Here is a 21,504-nt window from a genome sequence, read left to right as displayed (position 1 = left end):
CTAAAATGTGATCGCTGCTCATTCAAGCAGCTTCTTCAGTTCTACAACCTCTATAGTCCAGTTGCTCTGAAAAACAGATATCTGAGAAAACGTCAGAAACGATGCTGTCCTGCTGCAGGTTACCCTAGTTAACGCCCGCGATAACTAAGATTTTGGAACATTTCTTGTTAGTTCAGGAAAGTCAAACCTACGGTGGCCCAGAACAGAACCACGCCCATAGACTACAAACGCAAACCGCCTCACATATCCCTCCGCAATGGTGGTTTACATTCTATAAACTCAAAGAGAAGCAAGTTTGTTTTAAAAAATAATTAAAATAATAATAATAATATTAATAAGAATACACTTATAATAAAAATAAGCAATCAAATAGAAAATAGCAATAACAATTTAATATTTTTTATCTTAAAAAGCGCAATAATTCTTAAAGTTGTTAATTTTTAAATTTATTTATATAGATTTTATTTACATTCAGGGGTAACAAACATATCAAGGTCATACCTCAACAACAAAATAAACGATAAAAATAATAAACCAAGGCAGGTTCTGACAAAGACAATACATTGTATTTATCAATATTAAAATTATTATTACTAGTAGCCTGGTAGTAAACAGTAGTCCAGAATTTTTAAAAATAAACTTTGAAGAAGTTGAGCCATTATTCCATAACAGAAATTAAACCAGACACAGAAAAATATATTAAAAACAGTTTTTTTTAATCAGGGATGTCTTCAAACTCTTTGTATATTAAAAAAAAGAATATTACAATTTTGTGTGACACACCCATCATTAGCAAACATGTCGGGAAAAATGTAGTGCGGAAATACAATTAAATTTCTTAAATCAGACTTGTTTTGGGTTATTTATCAAATTGTACATTCAAGTACACTTGCTTACTCTACCCTTTACAAGCCACATGTTCTTGGGTTTATACAGACTTAAAGACCATATAAAAATTACACATTGAATTTTTGCCAGAAGAAATATTATTTGAATATAAGGATGCATAATGTATACATGCAAAACATACAGTATTGTGTTTAAGATAAATACATTTATACATAAAACTAAAAAAACAGCTTTAGCTGTTGAGGTTTTTTTTTACCTGAGAAAAAAACAATAGCTATTCCATGACATAAAATATTTACTAACCGCTTATTATTATAGTAAATATAAAGTCTTAAAAAACACACCTATCATGCACCAACCAGTGTCATATTTATTCAGGATACAGAACATTTTTTTTTTAAATTCAGTCAGAAACTGAAAGAGTTTACATATTACTAGATTTTATGGCATTTTTTTTTTTATAAAAAGTTGAATTCATTTGGTTTGTTAACATTAGTGGATGGCTGTTCTGTATTAAGTGGGAGATCCGAAGACAAATTCAGTCTGTTCAACTCAAACGACGGCTGAGTATCAGAAGAGAGAATGTTGGAACCAAAGGCTGAAACTGGAGCACACGTCTCTTTGGTCGGTGGTGTCATCTAGAGACAATATTTGAAAAAGAAACACATAAAAACAGTGTCTACAAAAGGCTCATATTGATACAAATCAGTAAAGTCAAATGCTAGTAAGACTGCAGTGGAGAACCGACTGAGCAAGCTGGAGGGTCGACTGAAGGCCGTAGAGAAGAAGTGATGCAGGCTGGGAAAGTTGAAACACTAAAGATGTCTAAATCTTTGTGAAATGTGGGGGAAAATAAAGTAATCCTTCAGATTTTTTAATACAAATTCTTTCTGTTCACTTCCAGATTAGAAGAAACTTAACTATGATCAAGGATGATTAAAAAATGTATTTAATTAGCTATTTATTTAGAATTTAATTTAGAAAAACGGAAATAAACGTCCTTTTCCTTAAAAAAATATTTTTATTTTCTAACAGGAAAAGGATTTAAAAGGATCCAAAAGCAAAGGTTTGTTTTTCATGAATTGAAACTTTTTTTAATATGATCCACTTCAAGATCATTGAAATGTATTTTTACATTTCCTTTTGTTGTAGGTTAATATGATTTCTAGCTATTTTTTAGTAGTTAGAATAATGAATCTTGGTTTGTTTTTCTACTCAAACTGCATTCATTCATTATGTATTTTATCACTGCAGCTAAGGTGAATGCTTTGCTCCTGGCAGCCGTACTGTTAAACGGTACATGTAGTATTTATGTAGCGCTCTTTCTGCCTTGCTTTAAGACCCAAACTGCTTTACAGTCACACCCATATTGATAACAGCTGTGATCCTCTGATCAGACATCAACTGCTCTACCTCTGCACCACAGCCGTATCATTCCTACTCCTGGATGTTGGTTGTTTACCAAAATAAAATAAATAACTGTCAATTTTAGCTGTCCTCTAAACAACATTAAGATAGAAAACTAATATTCACTGCTTGGACATAAAATAAAAATTAAAATAGTCCCAAACTTTTATATGTTTTTTAATAAAAAGGAAAATTTATAGTATAAAATCTAATTCTTTATTGTTTATCAGAAATGATTTCATGCCTCAGCTGCCCTTTTTGATAGATCAGCACTTTAGTGACATTTGTTAACAGATGGAAGAGAAGGTTTTCTACAACTTGTCAGGTTATAGATTAATTTGTTGGCGGAAAAAATGAAAACCTGATGGTGAGAATGATAACAAATTGTATTTATTATTCGTTAGCTTGAGTAGATTGAAAAGATGCAGAAAACCTGAGAAGCATTTGGTGGTAAGTTTTCTAAAATACTCCCCACAAAAAAAAAAAAAAAAAAAAAAAAAAAAAAAAAAAAAAAACATATACACCATATATCGATTTATTACAAACGAATAAAAACTTACAACTTCATAGAAAAAAAAAAAAAAAGAAATTCAAACCTTTATATTTTTTTACACACAAACAAGGCTTAGTTTTGTGTGCTGAATTTTATGTTTTTTAAACAAAAAACTTTTGTCAAATTGTCAAGGTGCAGCGTCTTTTGTTAATTATAACAAAAGACGCTGCAGAGCAGGATGACAACAACAAAACAAAAACTCACTGTGGCGTGGCGTGGCGAGGCATGAAACATGGAAACATGAGTGTGGCAAAAACATGGAGACATGAACACCATGACAAAAAGGTAATGGACCAGCACAGGAGGAAGGCAGAGACGAGACTTATATACAGACAGGGCAGACAAGACACAGGTGAACACGATCAGGGCAGATGGGACAAAAGGAAGTAAAACTCAAGAAACAAGACAAGACAGGAAACCTTTCAAAATAAAACAAGAAACAGAACCAAACAGGACAGGACAAGAACTAAAACGAAAAACAAGACACAACAAACTGAAACCATGACAGTACCCCCCCCTCAAGGAACCGCTCCGAGGTTTAAAAAGTCACTTGAGGGGGGGATGCCCGGAGGACAAACTTCGACGGGCAACATAGTTCAAAGAGACGGCCAGGGGTCCGCGCCGTCCGGCGAGGCAGGTCCGGAGGACGGCCGGGGGTCCGCGCCGTCCGGCGAGGCAGGTCCGGAGGACGGCCGGGGGGCCGAGCGGTCCGGCGAGGCGTCGTCAGGCGTGGAGGCGTCGTCAGGCATGGAGTCAGGCATGGAGTCAGGCTCTGGCGGGTCGGGCCAGCAGTCAGGCTCTGGCGGGTCGGGCCAGCAGTCAGGCTCTGGCGGGTCGGGCCAGCAGTCAGGCTCTGGCGGGTCGGGCCAGCAGTCCGCCGGCGGGTCGGGCCAGCAGTCCGCCGGCGGGTCAGGCGTGGAGCCGAGCTCAGGCGGGTCAGGCGTGGAGCCGAGCTCAGGCGGGTCAGGCGTGGAGCCGAGCTCAGGCGGGTCAGGCGTGGAGCCGAGCTCAGGCGGGTCAGGCGTGCCAGTGGAAGCGGGGACCGGTCGGGGTTCAGGCGGCACCCCTGAAGCTGGAACGGGTGGGGGCGCAGGCGGCACCCCCCTGGGAGCCGGGACGGGTCGGGGTGCGTCCGGGACCACCACTGAACGTGGTTGTGGTGCTTCCGGGACCACCACCGGAACATGACGGGGATGGGGTGCATCCGGCACCACCACTGGAAAGGGATGTGGTGCGTGCCGGACCACCTCTGGAACAGGAAGGGGACGGCGGGGACGACGGCAACGACGACCCCCCCTCAGGGCAAGACGGCTCCCAGTAAAGTCCAGGGGGCTCCCACTCCAGGCATACGAGGAGAACTGGGCCTGGTCGAAGACCCAATAAGACCTCGTATGCTCGGCTTCCTGGCAGTAGGCCTCCAGAAGCCGCATGTCCCGCTCTGCTGGGTCCAGAAAATATGGCTGGTCCATTCTGTCATGTGCGGGAGGCTCGAGAGCCGGTAGGACCCAGACGCAGAGGCGGGAGGCAAACGGGTTCAGGGCTAGAGGGTTTAATTATAACAAAAGGCGCTGCAGAGCAGGATGACAACAACAAAACAAAAACTCACTGTGGCGAGGCATGAAACATGGAAACATGAGTGTGGCAAAAGCATGGAGACATGAACACCATGACAAAAGGTAATGGACCAGCACAGGAGGAAGGCAGAGACGAGACTTATATACAGACAGGGCAGACAAGACACAGGTGAACACGATCAGGGCAGATGGGACAAAAGGAAGTAAAACTCAAGAAACAAGACAAGACAGGAAACCTTTCAAAATAAAACAAGAAACAGAACCAAACAGGACAGGACAAGAACTAAAACGAAAAACAAGACACAACAAACTGAAACCATGACAAAAATTCTCACTTATTTTGTGTTACTTTAAGGCAGTGGTTCCCAAACTTTTTCTGCAGGGCCCCCCTTTCTGAAGATTAGAATATTTTCGAGCCCCCCACACTGACACAAATATACAAATCCTTTGTTTCTAAACTCCACCGCGCCTTATAACATGTGGTTAATGAGAAATCTTTCTCTGAACGGTAGAATTCTGCTATCTAAAGCTGAAGGAATCTCTAGATCTGTCTATGCGTCTCTGTCTTTAGAAATGCCAAAACACATCTATAACCTATTAAACAAAACATTATTTGATTTTATTTGGAGGAAAAAATGTCATTACTTAAGCAAAATTTGTTTTGTGTAACACCAGAAAACATGGGGGCATGGATGTATTAACCTTTGAAACTTTAAACAACTCTTTTAAAATAAAGTAATTTATTGAAAGGGGAAGACAATATCTGGAATGCATTTCCCAAATATATATTTGACACAATGGGAGGCATTAAATTCTTGCTAAAATGTAATTGTAAAATTGAAAAATTACCCACAAAACTTTCAAACTTTTACAAACAAGCCCTGCTGGCCTGGAAACTCCTTTATAAACATAATTTTTCTCCAACAACTTGTTTTATTTGGAATAACAGTAATGTACAATACAAGAATAAATCACTTTTTTTCCTAGATGGTATGATAATGATATTGTTTTAATGCAATCTTTAGACAACTTTTCAATTCTCATGGACATCTTCTGACGTATGAAGAATTTCTTTTAAAATTTGGTATTCCTGCTCCACCCAGAGAATATGCAATTGTGTTAGATGCCGTTCCAACCAGTCTACTTCAACTGTTTAAAGGGATTTATAACAGAAGTCAATTAAGAACCCAGACAATTTTTTTGGACAATGTGGATATTTGTGTTAATTCAGTTTCCAATAAACAAATAAGAAATCTTTTACATACCACAACCTTACCTGCTGGGAGGTTTTATTGTGAATCCAAATTTGTGGACATAAATGGACTTATGCTTGGACTATTAGCAATAAATACTGTCTAAATAACAAAATAAAAGAGGTGTCCTTCAAAATATTGCATTGTATATATCCTACCAAAAAAACTTTGAATAGATTTGTTGTGGACATGGACCTGTTTTGTTCATTCTGTGGAACTCAGGAGGAAACTATTTATCATCTGTTTGTGGACTGCAGACATACAAATAAGGTTTGGATTGAAGTGGAAAACTATATTGGAAATATAACTAAACAAACTGTTACATTTTTAGATAAAGACATTATTTTGGGTTACCTTAATGTCAAAGTAGACAAAGATAGTATGTTCATTACACAATTGTTTTTATTATTGGCAAAATTCCATATCCATAAAGCCAAATGGTCAAACTCAAAACCTAAATTCCAGCAGTTTTTGAGTGAAATCAATCAGTACTGTACCATTATCAAACATCTGCAAAACCAAAAAGCAATTCCAACTCATTTAATTTTTGAAAGATTTAAAATTTATTAATCCCCAAAGATTTTTGAAGTAATAATTCTTTTTGTCTTATGTTGTATATGTATGTGTATATATTTATATACTTTTTGTTTTATTTCTTATATTTTTCTGCAATATATACACATTTCAATTCCCCCTGAGACATTCAAATTGTTATTGTATTATGTTGTTTGTCAATAAAGTATGAAAAAAAAACAACTCCACCGCGCCCCCCTGCAATACCTCCGCGCCCCCCAGTTTGGGAACCACTGCTTTAAGGTAACAAAAATGTCGTATTTCAGATTCGAAACAGAAAAGTTTAGAGAGTTAACCCCCATTTGAGCTGAACATTTTTCCCAATGCAGTGTATTCCAGGCATCTCTGTGAAAAGTGAATCAGTTGCAATAGAAATAAATGACCGACTTCAACAGGTTTTCACATGTTCCTTTTTTCTAACACGACTGACGACTTGATATGAAGGCATTTGAGGTCCTTTTGCTCCTATAGGCAGATCTTTGGTTAATTGTCAAACACAAATGAACCGTTGACTGTATAAGAGAGCTGGACTGAGCAAGTGTAGAAAATGACTTGCTCCTGGTTCCAACCAAATGAAGTCAATTCAGTTACCATGTTGGAACCAGAACTCCTCAGTGCGCAGTGATTGATCTGAGTCCACAGTGGCAACTATTCTCTTCAATCAAGAGTGAGCTTGTTAGAAGACCACACCCCTTTATGAAAGTGGGCTTGGGACAATCTGTTCATCAAATGTGGGGCAACCTACTTTTATTGAGACATCTGATTGGTCGGTTTATAACTTGATTAACTTGGACTACAGCAAAAATAAATAAATAAATAAATAAGGATTACGAACAACATGTAAAAAAAAAGGAGGTAGCAGAGCAAGAATGGTTATTCTGATAAAAATGACAGAGTTTATTTCTCAAGAGTAGTCTACGTGAAGTCAGCTTTTTGGGACCAGCGGGTACTTCCTGTTTGGAACGCAAAAGGGGGAGGGGTCACTCAGTCCGGTTCTCATATACAGTCATTGACATGAACAAACAAAAAGTACATGATTTGTGAATTCTACAAGACATTTTTTTTAAGTTTCCTGCTCAAGGATCATAAACATTTAAGTCTTGTTAAATTCCAAGATAGTGTGTTCACAGCCTTGAAATGTAGTTTATATTAACATTATAAACACGTGAAAAAAGCGGACACAAAAGAAAAGATTTAAATTTATGTCATAAAGCTACAGCCTAAAGCTGGTTAACTTAACTTAAAAAACACAGAAAAAAAAAAACAAAACCTACATTTTTTTAGAGTATTTGTATAGAGATCACCCACTTGAAATATCAGCAACTTTACACACCTTATAGCCAGTAACAATATACAAAGATATAGTGGTATAGCCAGTAACAATATACAAAGATATAGTGGTATAGCCAGTAACAATATACAAAGATATAGTGGCACATTGGCATAAGAAACCAAAGTTTGTTACACTTTGGTTTCTTTAACATAGAAGACAATTTAAAGAAAAGTGTGTACAATTTATGCATGCTAAATATAAGCAGAAGCCTTCTATTTTTTACCCAACACAGGCTAATTGTTGCATATTACATTTGCAGCATTAGTGTCATTAACGTACATGGTAACATTTTTTTACTAATGTATCTGATGATTATCGTTTGACTTTGCAACTTTGCATTTCACGATTTTGTGATATCACAGTGTAAATGAAACCACTTTTATCCTCTGCCTGATAAGTAAGCTCAGCACAGAGTCTACAGCCCTACTGACCTTTAAAGGGCCTATGCTATGCTATTCTTAAGCCCTTTTATAGTAAACAGTATCCATCTTTATGATAATATATTATTACCTTTGGCACGCAAAATAACACATTTTTAAACAAATATTAGTTATTTTCTCAAGCTCTTTTCTAACCTGGAAGTAAGACGGCTCGATCTATGAGGCATGGCCTATTGCTCACTGTGGGTGCCGCCCATTTAACGATGTCATCCTAGAGTCGGCCTCTGCCGCGTGTCTGCGTTTCTCCAATGAAAACAACATTAGAACTTTTGCAAAGATGGATATGCATGTTGTGTATATAAAATAAACATTTTTGCGGATTACCGCTAGCTCTTCTTCCGAGAAAGTGTGTGTGTGTTAGCCTGGGGGCGGAGCTGACAGGGCAGACTCTTCCTGGAAGGGGCTGTTCTCACTTATCTACGTCACAATGTGAAAACCCGCTTGTTTTGTGGATTGGGAGGGGCTGGTGGTCAGAGTGCAGGTTTTTAGGAAGTCAGAAATGTGTGAATGGATCAAAATACCGCTCTGAGGTTTGTTTTCCTGAGAAATTAACATTATAATACAATTAAAAGCTCAAAAAGTTGATTCTGCATGGTTTAGGCCCTTTAATGGACCATGAGTGTTTTATCAATGCATTTTTAATTGTTTTAAGCCTGTAAAACACTGTTGTATGAAGGAGTGCGTTGTTTATAAAGCACTTTTATTTTTATAGAAAGTTCATTTTTTCTGAGTTGTAAACATCTGGAGACGAGGTTTCTTTACTGAGAGGCAGGTCACAGGTGGAGCTTAGTCCTTTCACCTGAAACACTGGTTCATAGTCTGCAGACAGAAGGTTGTAACCAAAAGATGAAGATGGAGCAGAGGTCTCTGACGCAACAGGTGTGACCTGCAATGAGTTAAAAAAAAACACAGAGAACAAAAACACAAACAGTAATTTAGAGAGAGTGACAAAAGGTCCATATCAATACAAATGATTACATTTTGTTAAAGTTTAAAGTGCTGTTGTTTATTTATGTACCTCAGGCTGAGAGATATTCTTAATCTGAAATGTTGGTTGGTATGACTGCTGAGAAATACAAAGAGAAAAAACAGTTCATTAATTACTGATATTAAAAGGGAAAATGCAAGCAGGAAGACAACTATTCCCCAAACAGTTAAAGCTTATTTTACATTCTTCATGAACTTATAGCTTACAAACGTTCACGGTAAGGACTCACCGATAGTTAATAAAATACACCAAAGCTACAGCATTAGGTTTAGACAAACTATCATGCCTAACCCAAGGTCACATTAGAAAAAAACCCAGCTGTGAAAATACGGCACTGAAATTCATATTTTCATAGGTCATTACTGAGCAAAAGTGGAGCTTAGTAGTTGGCTGATAGTCTAAAGATGGAGGATTGTAGATGGAGCAGATTTCTTTGAAACTTTAGGTGTGACCTACAATCAGTGTTTCATTGAAAAAAATGTTTTTTTAGGCTTAAAGGGCCTATACATTGCTATAATAGCATGGACCTGAGAAGGTGAGGGCTTCATCCACTGAGGATGTTTTTCAGACAAAATTCTTAAAACTCATCTTTTTAGGAGAGCCTTTATGTAGTTTTTACTTGTCCACGTGTTTTTATTTGATTTTTTTAAATCTCATTAACTTATAATTAAATCTATTTTGATTGTACTTGTGGGATGTGTATGTGCTGGATTTTATGCGTTTTTAATTTATTTGTTATTTTATTATTAATGTTGTTTACTATTTTAACTACTATTTTCTATCTTACTATTATCTATTTTATCATGGGAAGCATTTTGAGAAGCTTTGTAGCTGGAAAAGGGCTATACAAATGAAGTTTAATTTAATCTAATTCTTAGGCGTTTTATAATAAACAATTTCCATGTCTATGATAATATATTACTTGGACACATAAGAACAATTTCTTATTAACTTTTTTACTAAAAAATGAAAAAAACAAGCAGCAGGACAACTATTCCCCTTATATTTAACACTTGTTTTACTATTATTTGATGCCATTTTTCATTCTTTTCATTTTTTTTAAATAATTTGACTGCAACTTTCTTATAATAAGTAAATATAGGTACTGAGGGATTTTGAACCAACCAGAACATAAAATCTACAGCAGACTGACTCTTAAGAGCTGAACATAAAATATTTGGAAACTAAAACAAGTGACTGGATGCATATGTTGTAAAAATGAACCCTTTATAAAGACAGACTCATCTTTGCTATGCCATGATACTGAGATACCAGTTTTTTGTTACCATAACCAGTCCCTCAATCTCCTCTGAAGGTGCATCCCACAATGAGTTCTATTGCTAGAGGAGACATCACGTGATTCCTCATGGGAGGAGAGCAACGCCATCTTGGTGAGGTCAATTTACTGCTGGCGTGCATGCATGTGAAAACATTTTTTGCAAAATGCCAGTTCATTGTGCGGGTTTCAACTGCCAAAATCGGACAAATGAGTCCATGAAGGAGGAAGGCAGAACATCTGACAGGTAAGTATTATAATTTTTTTCTTTTAATGCTGCAGGGGCTTCATTAATCATACTCATGTTGACATGCATGATGCTGCAGGGCTATTATCAACATGCTGCATGATGAATGTATAATTTGCTGTCGACATAAATGTAAACTTTATTTTGTTAAACCTAAATACAGCATACTAGGCTATTATAGTAATATAGATTTATACATTTCTGACTCAGTGACTAAACTTTTCTTGCAGGTTGGATTCAGACTTCACAAAAGTGGGCCTTAGCTATCACAACATCTAACCCAGATGGATCACTGTGGTACCAACTAGCAATACAGTACATTTTGAAAAGACAGGTCAAACTGTTCGCTTGAAACCAGCACCATAATATCTGTGTTACACCAAATTGATCACTCACATGAATCAGTATGAATCTACTGTTTTTCTTTGTTGTTGTTTTTTTTTAAGGGTAAATCTATTATTCACTTTTGGACTTTTTGTTGACTATTTTAATATTATTATTATTATCATTGATAATAATAATAATAATAATAATAATAATAATAATAATAATAATAATAATAATAATAATAATAATAATAATAATTATTATTATTATTATTACTAATTAATTATTATTAATATTTTTTATTGTTTATTGACTTATTATTTATTTATTGTTTTTATTGATTTACTATTGATTTGTTATTATTAATATTATTGACTTATGGTTGAGTTTTTCTATAATAATTTAAATGACATGTCAAAGGGGTCTAAAACTTCTAAATGTTTAGAAATTATTTTTAAAAATTCTTTGTAATAACTTTTTTATTTGTAAGAAGTCCCGCACAATACATTTTCATTAAAGTTTGAGCTTTTAAGGCTGACTGTTTCTCTTCTTTAACAACGACAAATGATGTATATATATATTATATATATATAATATATTTATATATAAATATATATAAATGTAAAAATATATTTATTATATAAAACCTACTTAGATGCCACTAAAAGCAATGGAAAGCATTGTCACGTGGGGGCCGACGACCTCACCAAGATGGCGTCGCACTCCGCCACTGTCGGTCAGGCTTCTCAAGCGTGTGTGTCTAATCTGGCGATATAACTCATTGGCATCCCACACTTACACCAGTTGTCATTTTTTTCCTTTTTTTTTTCAAAACGTTATTGAAGATGTACAGGATACAAAATCAAGTCAGTTTTTAATTACACAAATTAAAAAGAGTGAAAAACACCAGTTGTCATTGCACCTACCACAGGTCCAGTGGAAGCAGCTGCAGCATCATGGGAAATCCCAACATTCACTTCTAGGGGGGGCAAAACTGCAGAATAAGGTGGAGCAGTAGATCCTGGACCTGCAGGCTCATTTAAATCCTGAAATTAAGAGATTATATTTTAAAGCATCACATAAAAGGAACCACTTTGTGCTGTGTTTATTTTCAAATAAATACTAACATGATTATATGTTATAAGCTGTACTGTTTGAGCCTTTTCATCACCACAGCAGCACGCTTTACAACAGCACCAACAGCAGCAGAGGAGAAGCCCAACAGCAACCACGACAGCCACGATTACATATGTCTTCGTATGCTTAGATTCTGAAAGCATAAATATTAGATGTTGTTATACTGATTAGAAGAAGAAAAAAACATTGGTTCGTCTCATTTTCAAAGAATGTTCTTTGGCTCACCATTATTGTCCACCTGAGATAAAGTGAACTCTCTGAGTTCAGCTTGTCTAGGAACATTGTGCGCAAACTCCTCCTCGTAAAACAACGGTTTCTTTGTAGAACAATCTAAAAATAAAAGCAAACAATGCAAAATTAAAAAGAAAGTACAGTTAATTATGTTAATCTGGAGCCACAGTTTAGTTTAATTAGGATTGGTTGATTAGTTAGACTCATCAAACTTCACTAAATCTCTATTGTGATGTATTATTAAAATACCTTTAGCTTTGTAACGGTTATTACATTTCAAGTAAATCATACATTTAATATATTAATAATGATTATGATGATGAATTGCTAATTATTATTATTATTAATATGATTAATAATGAAATCATAAAATGTATGTTTAAAAAAATTACAACAGTGTTGATTATTGTGACTCCAGCAGGTTCAGCTTTAATGTGTTTAGTGAAACTAAATTAACACTTGACAGAAAAGGAATGCAAAGACTGAAATTCTCACCCAAGACATTCAGTGAAAATAGATTTAAGTTTTGTCCATCACTGCCTGTAATAACAAAATTTCCATTATCGGCTTCAGTCAACTGTGTCAATTTTACTTTGGAATAGCGCACTTTGAGCCGTGCATCCATGGCCTAAGAAAGAATAAAAACAGTTATTATGAACAGAGACTAACCTTAGAATGTCTGGAAAATAACTATATTATTGTTTTAACAAATACTACTCACCTGTCGATTATCCATCAGTAATTTCCTTGCTCCTCCTGCTTTTGGATAGAAATACAGAGGCCCTTTGTAAAAAGGATATGAATAAATATCTATATCTACACTGCGCCCGTAGCACACTTCTTTTCTCTGAAAACCACAGGAAGAACCTAAAGCAGAACCAAAGAAAGACAGAGAAATGAATTACAGAGATGTGGAAACAACAAAGAACTTAAAACTAAAACGATCCATCCATCCGTTTTCTTCCGCTCATCCAGGACAGGGGTCACGGTGACAGCAGTCTAAGCAAAGAGGCCCGGACTTCCCTTTCTCCATCAAGAGATGTCATTTTTCCAGTAAATCCCTGGGAAACCCCTGGGGTCTGCAGCCAGTGGGACATGCTTGAACCACCTCCCCAAGGAGGCATCCAGACCAGACACCAAACTCACACAAAACCTCCAGCATCCTTTAGAGACGGTGGGAAGAGCAGAAAGTGGGAAAAGGCCCAGCCACTGCAGGAACTAACCTGAGAGCCCCAACCTCAGGTCTCGCTAGTGCGGAACGCCGGTGGCGCCAATCCAGGCATTCTGGCATTTGTTTTCGTAAAGGAATTCTAAAATGAACACTGCCCAGTTTCTGTTCATTTAACAAATGGCAACATTGTCTGAGTGCATTTAGGGTGCTGATTCAGAGGGTAAATCGGGTCAAAACCCAAATTTATGCGTAAATTCTTTAACAAAAGTGATGATTTCTGATCAGTCAGCTGGATTTGCATTTGAAACTGAGAGAAGCCTCTTTTTAAAAAACATTGATATTAATAATAATACATTTCCTGACACTTTTTTTTTTCTTTCTCCAAAATAAAACCTACTTCCTCCACCCTTCCTGACTGGCTAGCTCAGTATCTCTGGACTGCTGATCCCAAGTACTTAAAGTCCTCCACCATCTTCACTTCTGCTCCCTGAAACCTCACAGTTTAACTTCAGTTCCTCTCATTGACACGCAGATACTCCATCTTGCTGCAGCCGATCTTCTCTCCCCTCCTTTCCAGAGCAAACCTCCACCTCTGTGTTCCTCCACCTGATCCTCGGTGTAGTCCCACCTCCTGCTTGGACTCATCTGTCACACCTACAGCACATCTCACCGTGGTCCTCCAGCTCTCACACACATGTCCTGAACAACTCAAACATGCTTCACTGTCAGACTTCCTCAGACAAAACCACAGGTCCTCTCTCTGTCATAGACTTGATCTGTCCTACAGACACCATGCAGCTCTTTCTGACCGTCTCTGTCCCATTTTTAGGAGTTGGTCTGTATCCCTTGTGCTATCTTAGGCACTTTAACATTGGGAGTTGCGTCATCTAGACCCACTAGACAGTGCGCTGAACCTTTTTTCCTCAATGATTTGTGATCTTCACTGGTGTCCATGGATTACATGAAATCTTTCCACCTTTATCCACCTTTGTCATGGTAGGGGGAACATGTCAATGTAAGGGTGGGGTCATCTAAGATAGCACAAGGGATAAACTCTGGTTCTTAATAAAGACTGTTGATCCTACATTTAGTTTTTTGTGTGTGTTTTATTTTGTAGCTTGTCTCCAACAATGTTATGAGCATTTTTGAGGGGGACACTTGGTTCGGTAAAGTTAGAAAGATCTTCACAGATTCGGACTTCCGGCCTCAATAACTCTTTTGCTACAACATTTATTGTAGCATGAATATGCTGACAGGTCTTCATTACCATTTCACATAAATGAAGACATTTATTCGCTTTTTAAAAGATTATTGATTTTTGTAGAAAGTTGTTTCATAGAGGTTGCACTTTGTTGCATTTACACCTCGAAGAGAACAATTTTGATCAAAAAGTGAAAAAAAACAAAAAAAATTATTTTGATATGCATTTGTAGTTCACTCTCTTTGTTAATACAAAAGGATTGAGATACTTGCTGTCACATTTTAGGTATCGGTCCTGAAGCCAAGAGGGAAAAACAGTTTCTGAAGCTACAGAAAATTTCATTAAGTCATTCAGAAACAGCCAGAAACCTGGGTGTTATCTTTGACTCTAAGCTAACTTTTATCCCCCACATAAAACTGGTTTTTATCATCTCAGAAATCTGGCTAAGGTCCGCCCACTACTCTCTCTTGCTAATATGGAGATGCTAATGCATGCTTTTATTATGAGTAAAATTGATTATTGTAACGCCCTGCTTGCTGGTCTTCCAAAAACCAACATTAGGAACCTTCAGCTTCTCCAAAATCCTGCTGCACCAGTTCTCACCAAGACCAGGAGGCGGGCTCACATCACCCCAACTTTAAAATCCCTGCACTGGCTCCCCATATGCTTTGGGATTGATTTTAAGATACTTTTAACAGTTTTTAAATGTCTTAAGGGTCTTGCGCCTTCTTATTTATCAGATCTTTTAGTAAAGTATGAACCCTCGCGGACCCTGAGATCCTCTGGCACTGGTCTTTTAACCATTCCGACTATAAAACCAAAACCTATGGAGAGGCTGCATTTCAGCACTATGGCCTCCGTTTATGGAACAGTCTGCCAGACGACCTGAGAGCCGCAGAGAGCATTAATGCATTTAAGAAAAGGTTAAAGCCCCATCTTTTTAACCTGGCTTTCAGCTAATTTTTTACTACTTTCATTTATTTAGTTAGTTATTTATTTATATGTATTTATTTATTTATTTAATTACCCATTTCATCTTGTTTTATGAACTTGAACTAGATTTTTACCGCGTTATTTTAATTTTCCTTATTTCAGTGTTTAATTGTTTTTATCAATATGTTTACTTTTTCATTCTCATTTTTATTTTCATTTTTATTTCCGGTGCTTCCTCAGCTGGAACCTCTCCCTCTGGGTCGGCTGCTGTTCAGCCACTGCGGCTCTGGATGGGAAACTGCATCACCACTTAGCTGTGGTGGAGCGGTCCACACCTGTGATGCTGCATTTGGCTGTCTATGCGGCTATTCACAGAGGGGGAGGTTTCAATTATCAGCGTTGTTTTCGTGCTCAGCCTATTTCTCACTGTCTTTCCCCATCAGTTAGGGGGTGGGAGCATGGCCGGCCCTCCCTCTACGCGAATTATGCAGCCGCGTAGGGCCCCCGTCACCACCAGGGCCCTGAAGTGGCGAAAAAAATTAAATAAAAAAGACCAAAATCTGGCAACCCATTTCATAGAACTTCCGTACCAACGTGCGCTCTGAATATTGTGCAAAATAAAGATGCCTGCACTTTAATGATCCCCCCTTCAACACACCTGAACCAATCTGGCAACCCAAATAATGACGTTACACCACTCTTAGCTACGATTGGTCAACATCACTGCATCTGATCCTGGCACAATGTGCATTTACAAGCGCAGTTTGTTTCAATATAGTTGGGAAAAAGAATAAAAAAACGAGCGCATTTTGTCACAATGATCAAAGCGACAACAAGAGAACTTCATGCCACAGAGACTTTATCCATCAGGAGCTGAAAAAAGATGAAAAACTTCAACATCAATCACAAGGTAAGTTTGAAGGATGTTTTTTACATTATCCAGTATTTCTGTGCAGCTGCGCAATTTACGTAAGATACTAATCGATCTGAGGTGAAGATGGTACATAAACGACCCCGTTTGTCGTAACTTCCAATGGAAAACTGGAAAATAATTCTGATACCCCAGTTTCCAAGATGAGGTCCGACATGACCTTCTAAAACGGTGGAGTGGAGAGAAGAGTAAATAATGACAACGGTGATGGCTGATCAATGTTTTAACTCATGTTATCGTATTGTTTAATTGTTTTGCTACACATATTTAGTGCGTTCTGGATTTTCCGGTTTATGTCAGTATAAAAACTGCTGTTTATCTGTTATAGAGTTAACAGTCTGGTAGTCTGACTTTTCAATAATGTGTGTGTCTTAAAATCTTGCATTGGCATGGAATCTGGAGAATCAAAACTACCAAATACAAATAGGAAATAAATGTTCTCATTTATGAATGACAAACAAAATAAATGTACTAATTTTAAAATTATGAACATACAAAATAATAGATAAAGAAGTGTATAAATGCTTATATTTCCATTTATACTCAAATTATTGTTCACATTTATTATTAATAAATGGGTACATTTATTTCTTATTTGTATTTTGCAGTTTTGGTTTTACATGAGGATGTTTCGCACGGTTCCGTCTCAGCCGACAGTTTCTTCTGCTCTCAAAAAGCATCAAAAAGTATTGGTAATTTAAAAAAAAACAGTGGCTGCATAACCCCTTTTTTCATAAACACCACTTGAAGAGTATGGAGCCCCAAACTGTTCATAATTAAATTAATAAATATGACCTCATGCAAATAATCAAACAATAAATCTCTTATAAATATATAAAAAGATCATGAAATTGTGGAAAAACCTGCAGACCGATTTTAATGAGCCAATATATTATTAGTATTCTGCTATAGATATTTTATTAGCTTTATCATTGATTATTGTATAATAATAATTCTTGTTTTTTTAGCTGCAGAATAAACTCCTGTCACCACTTCTACTGTTGAAAGGGAAAACATTTGACTGTTTGACTTTTCACTGTTTGCTTTTATTGAAGTTCTGTATCTTGTGTTCCAGAGGCTCCAAGAGAGGCGTGTATGAAAGAGGAGCCTACTGGATCCAAAATTCCACTTACCGGTACTTCAAATCAAATTGGTCCGGCTGAATGGCCAACCACACTCTCTGATCCAGTAAGAATGGATTTGGTGCAAAGAGATCCTTTTCAGACTGAGAAAGACTATGACTTTCCGAAATCCCCCTCATTGAGCTGTTGTTTTCTTTATGTTGGATTGTTTTACTGATATTTGATTTGCTATTAATTTGCTGTTTTTTGGGAATGTAATTTGTTGAGTGCCTAATGTTACATTAAAAAAATATTTAAAAAAAAAAAAAATATATATATATATATATATATATATATATATATATATATATATATATATATATATATATATATATATATATATATATATATATATATATATATATATATATATATACATATACAAATTTGTCATTCATATTTTTTTCTTTGCATTTAAAATTTGTTTGGCACCATTAAATGTGCATCCAACATGTAGGCAATAAACTGTATTCAATTCTTCGGCAGCAACAATAATTCACAGATGTATTAATAAACAGATCTCATTTATATTACAACAACAGTTGCGTTTTTTTGGTGCTGCTGATCAGTTAGAGGGCCCACAAATTAAATTTCGCTTAGGGCCCCCGGAAGACCAGGGCTGGCCCTGGGTGGGAGGTGTGAAAGGAGTGGGGGGCTAGGTACGGGGAGGGGAGCCCATTTTTTTTTATTTTTGTGCTTGTTTATTTTAATCGTCATGCTTGTTTTTATATTTTGTTGTGTTTTATTTTCTTTTTATTTATTTTTTTGTGTTTTAATGTAAAGCACTTTGTGTTATATTTTTATATGAAAAGTGCTTTATAAATAAAGTTTTGATTGATTGATTGATTGATTGATTGATTGATTTGAACGTTTATCAAAAGAGTTATTGAGGTCGGAAGTCCGAATCTGTACCGCGGTCAAGTGAGCCGACATCTGTGGAAGTGCAGTCTCGCTAGCCGTCACTGAACTTTTGCATGCGCGTTTACACCATAGTTTACGGTACACACGCCCAGCGAGCTGGAAAGACGGTTTAAAGCGCTTTTATCACCCATGTCACTGTTACCCATTATCAAATAACATGTACTGTGCTCTGAAATAAATGAGAGTTATTGCAAGCCCTATATTGTTATTTGATGTACAAATGTATTCATTTCTATTGCATGTCTGTTCATTCCATATAACACTACCAGAAATAATGTGTTTTGTCTGAAATATAATCAATCAGACAAATTCTAAAAGTGAGATTTAACACTGACAAGAGTGTTTTGTGGGTTTTTGAGCATGACATGGAATGGAATCAAACAGAAATGAAGAAACTCCACGTAAAGGGGGAACATCTGGTCTTGTCAACTCTTTCTAAAGTTGCTTCATTTAAGGTGACACCAAACTGTCACTGGATTATTGTTAGTAGTGATGTTCACTAACATCACAGCAAGTTTGAAGAAAAATGACTGTAGAAAAGTAGAGATATTGACATTATAGACCAATTCAGGCCTCGTCATTCATAGTCAGAACATATCATGTTTATAAACCTCCATATAAAGTATTACATGGTTAGAGTATTTTTTGCAGTCATTTTTCTTCAAACTTGCTGAGATGATTATTTGATAATGGGTAACTGTGACATGGGTGATATTAGCACCTATGCAGTCTTTCCAGCTCGCTGGGCGTGTGTACCGTAAACTATGATGTAAACGCGCATGCGAAAAGGCCAGTGACGGCTAGCGAGACCGCACTTCCACAGCTGTCGGCTCACTTTACCGCTGTGAATCTGTGAATACCATTCTAACTTTACCAAACTGTGACACTTCACGTGTTTTTACTTCCAGAGATGCATACATTGTAGAACAAAGAAAGTAAAAGAAAAGACCAAACTTGTGTGAGCTAAAAATGTTTTTCAGAAAAGGGTTTTCTTTCCTCCTACCCTTTAAGCCAAAACCAGTTTTTGCTTAAAGATCATTAAATTAAATAAGCGGAACTCACCAAAGAGGACATAGAAAACGGTGAAGAAAGTCAGGAACATGACCTGCTGTGGACACAGACCGGCACGTGAAGCAGTCACGCGACTCTAAAAACAACGTTTAAAATGTGTCTGAAGAACCTTTGTCGACCAAGTAATTATAATAATATCAAAAAATATACCACGGTGCTCTGTTATTCAGCGCAACTGGACTAGATATTGACCAATGATCGCTGCACGATAGTTCAAGCAGCTTCTTCTCTTCACTTCAGTACAACCTTAGAGTCTAGTTGCTCTGGAGAACAGATATCTGTAAATAAAGCAACAAAAAAACTTCAGAAACTGTGCTATCCTGCAGGTTACAACAAGAATACGCCGGCGTTATCCAAGATTTTGGAACATTTATTGTTTACTAAATCATGTAAGAAAAGAAGTATCTGTTCACAGCAACGACTCAAACCACGCCCAAAGACTACACACGGTCGGACCGCATCACATATCCCTCCGCGAAAACAGTTCACATTCTTTTTGGGAATATCCCTCCCTCTAAATTTGTTGGCCCAACAGAAACAAATTCCTGTGAAACCGTTAATTATACCATGTGTATCATGTGTCTGGTAGAAAAATTAGTATTTCAAGTATTAAAAAAATCGTTCTAATGGCTCATTGTCATCCACAACAAACTACAGGATGTAACTTAATTGACATCCCCCTCCCCAAATAGTTGTACAGTTACAATCACAACATTGTAAAGTCACAGTAGAACAAAGTTGAAAAAGTAAAGCTAAAACTTAATTAAACAAGAGTAGGTTGACAATTCCAAACAGCTCATATTTCACATTTCACATAATGAAAATAAAAACATTTTATGGTGTGCATTTTGAGTATATTTAATGCCAACTCTTATACAAAGATTACGTGCTAATGTAGTAATAGATAAAGATTGCTATTTCCAAAATAGTTATCTCCGTCCCATTTTTATTTGCAGTGGAAATGCATTAATTTGGTGTATTGTTTGAAATGCTGTGTATTAAAGTCCCACTCCGATCATCTTTTGATCTATTTCTAAAAGCGTTACATTTGGTCTTTTAAATATAAGTAGGCCTATGCAGTTTTTTAGGCAAAATCGAAAAACCCTGAGTTCTATGCTGATCTTTATACCTTGGACATGCCCCGTCCCCCGGATTCCATTCTGGACTATACAAATTTACCACATATTTGAGTTGAATCCGCAGACAATCTGGGCATTCCCATTACTACTGCTGAAGTCCTAGAAGCTATTAGGGCACTTCAAAGTGGCAAGTCACTCGGACCTGACGGCTTCACCGTAGAATACTCTAAGGCAGTTTCAGATCTGCTTGGTCCATTCCTGAAAGACATGTACAATGAAGCGTTTACACTATGTCGCCTCCCTGATACCCTCTCAGACGCCACAATCTCCCTTCTTCTCAAGAAGGATAAAGATCCCCTCCTTTGCAGTAGTTATAGGCCCATCTCCCTTTTGAAAGTGGATTTTAAAATTCTGTCAAAAATTCTAGCCACCCGACTACACAATGTGTTATCTTCGGTCATAGATATGGATTAGACAGGCTTCCTGCCGGGAAGGCAGTCCTCTTGCAACACCAGACCCCTTTTTGATATAATCAGTTCCCCTGACTCTTTGCTACCAGAGGTTGTGGTTTCTCTTGATGCAGAGAAAGCCTTCGACAGAGTCTAGTGGAGGTTCCTTTATTCTGTACTGGCCAAATTCGGATTGGGTGGGGCATTTGTCGACTGGGTTAAGCTTCTATACTCTGCCCTTAAATTATCTGTTTGTACTAATGGCATCCTTTCCCCCTCCGTTTTCCTGCACCATGCCCTCTTTCCCCCCTGCTTTTTATTTCGATTATAGAACCTTTAGCAATATGGTTACGCTCTGAACTAGCCTTTATGGGGATTGAACGGTTTGGCACCATCCATAAGGTCTCACTTTATGCGGATGACCTTTTGCTGTATCTTG

General features: G+C 37.1%; 1 protein-coding gene across 2 annotated transcripts; it reads right to left on the bottom strand.

The window, feature by feature from the left end:
- Positions 1 to 694: 694 nt before the first annotated feature.
- LOC101174512 (uncharacterized) lies at positions 695 to 19,999 on the bottom strand. 2 transcript variants are annotated; one of them, XM_023959201.2, is made up of 9 exons: positions 19,529 to 19,999; positions 12,910 to 13,055; positions 12,684 to 12,816; positions 12,183 to 12,287; positions 11,948 to 12,090; positions 11,747 to 11,866; positions 9,001 to 9,048; positions 8,782 to 8,868; positions 695 to 1,487 (listed from the first exon to the last, which is right to left on the bottom strand). In XM_023959201.2, exons 1-9 carry the CDS (start codon positions 19,566 to 19,568, stop codon positions 1,308 to 1,310), a joined length of 1,002 nt encoding a protein of 333 aa, XP_023814969.1. In that variant the 5' UTR covers positions 19,569 to 19,999; the 3' UTR covers positions 695 to 1,307. The 2 variants fall into 2 exon arrangements, with proteins under 2 accessions (XP_023814969.1, XP_023814970.1); XM_023959202.2 differs by having other exon boundaries at positions 9,001 to 9,045.
- Positions 20,000 to 21,504: the final 1,505 nt, after the last annotated feature.

The sequence above is a fragment of the Oryzias latipes genome, chromosome 10, assembly GCF_053564925.1.
Source record: "Oryzias latipes strain Hd-rR chromosome 10, Olatipes_Hd-rR_3.1".
NCBI lineage: Eukaryota > Metazoa > Chordata > Actinopteri > Beloniformes > Adrianichthyidae > Oryzias > Oryzias latipes.
This window is presented reverse-complemented; position numbering and strand designations above follow the sequence as displayed.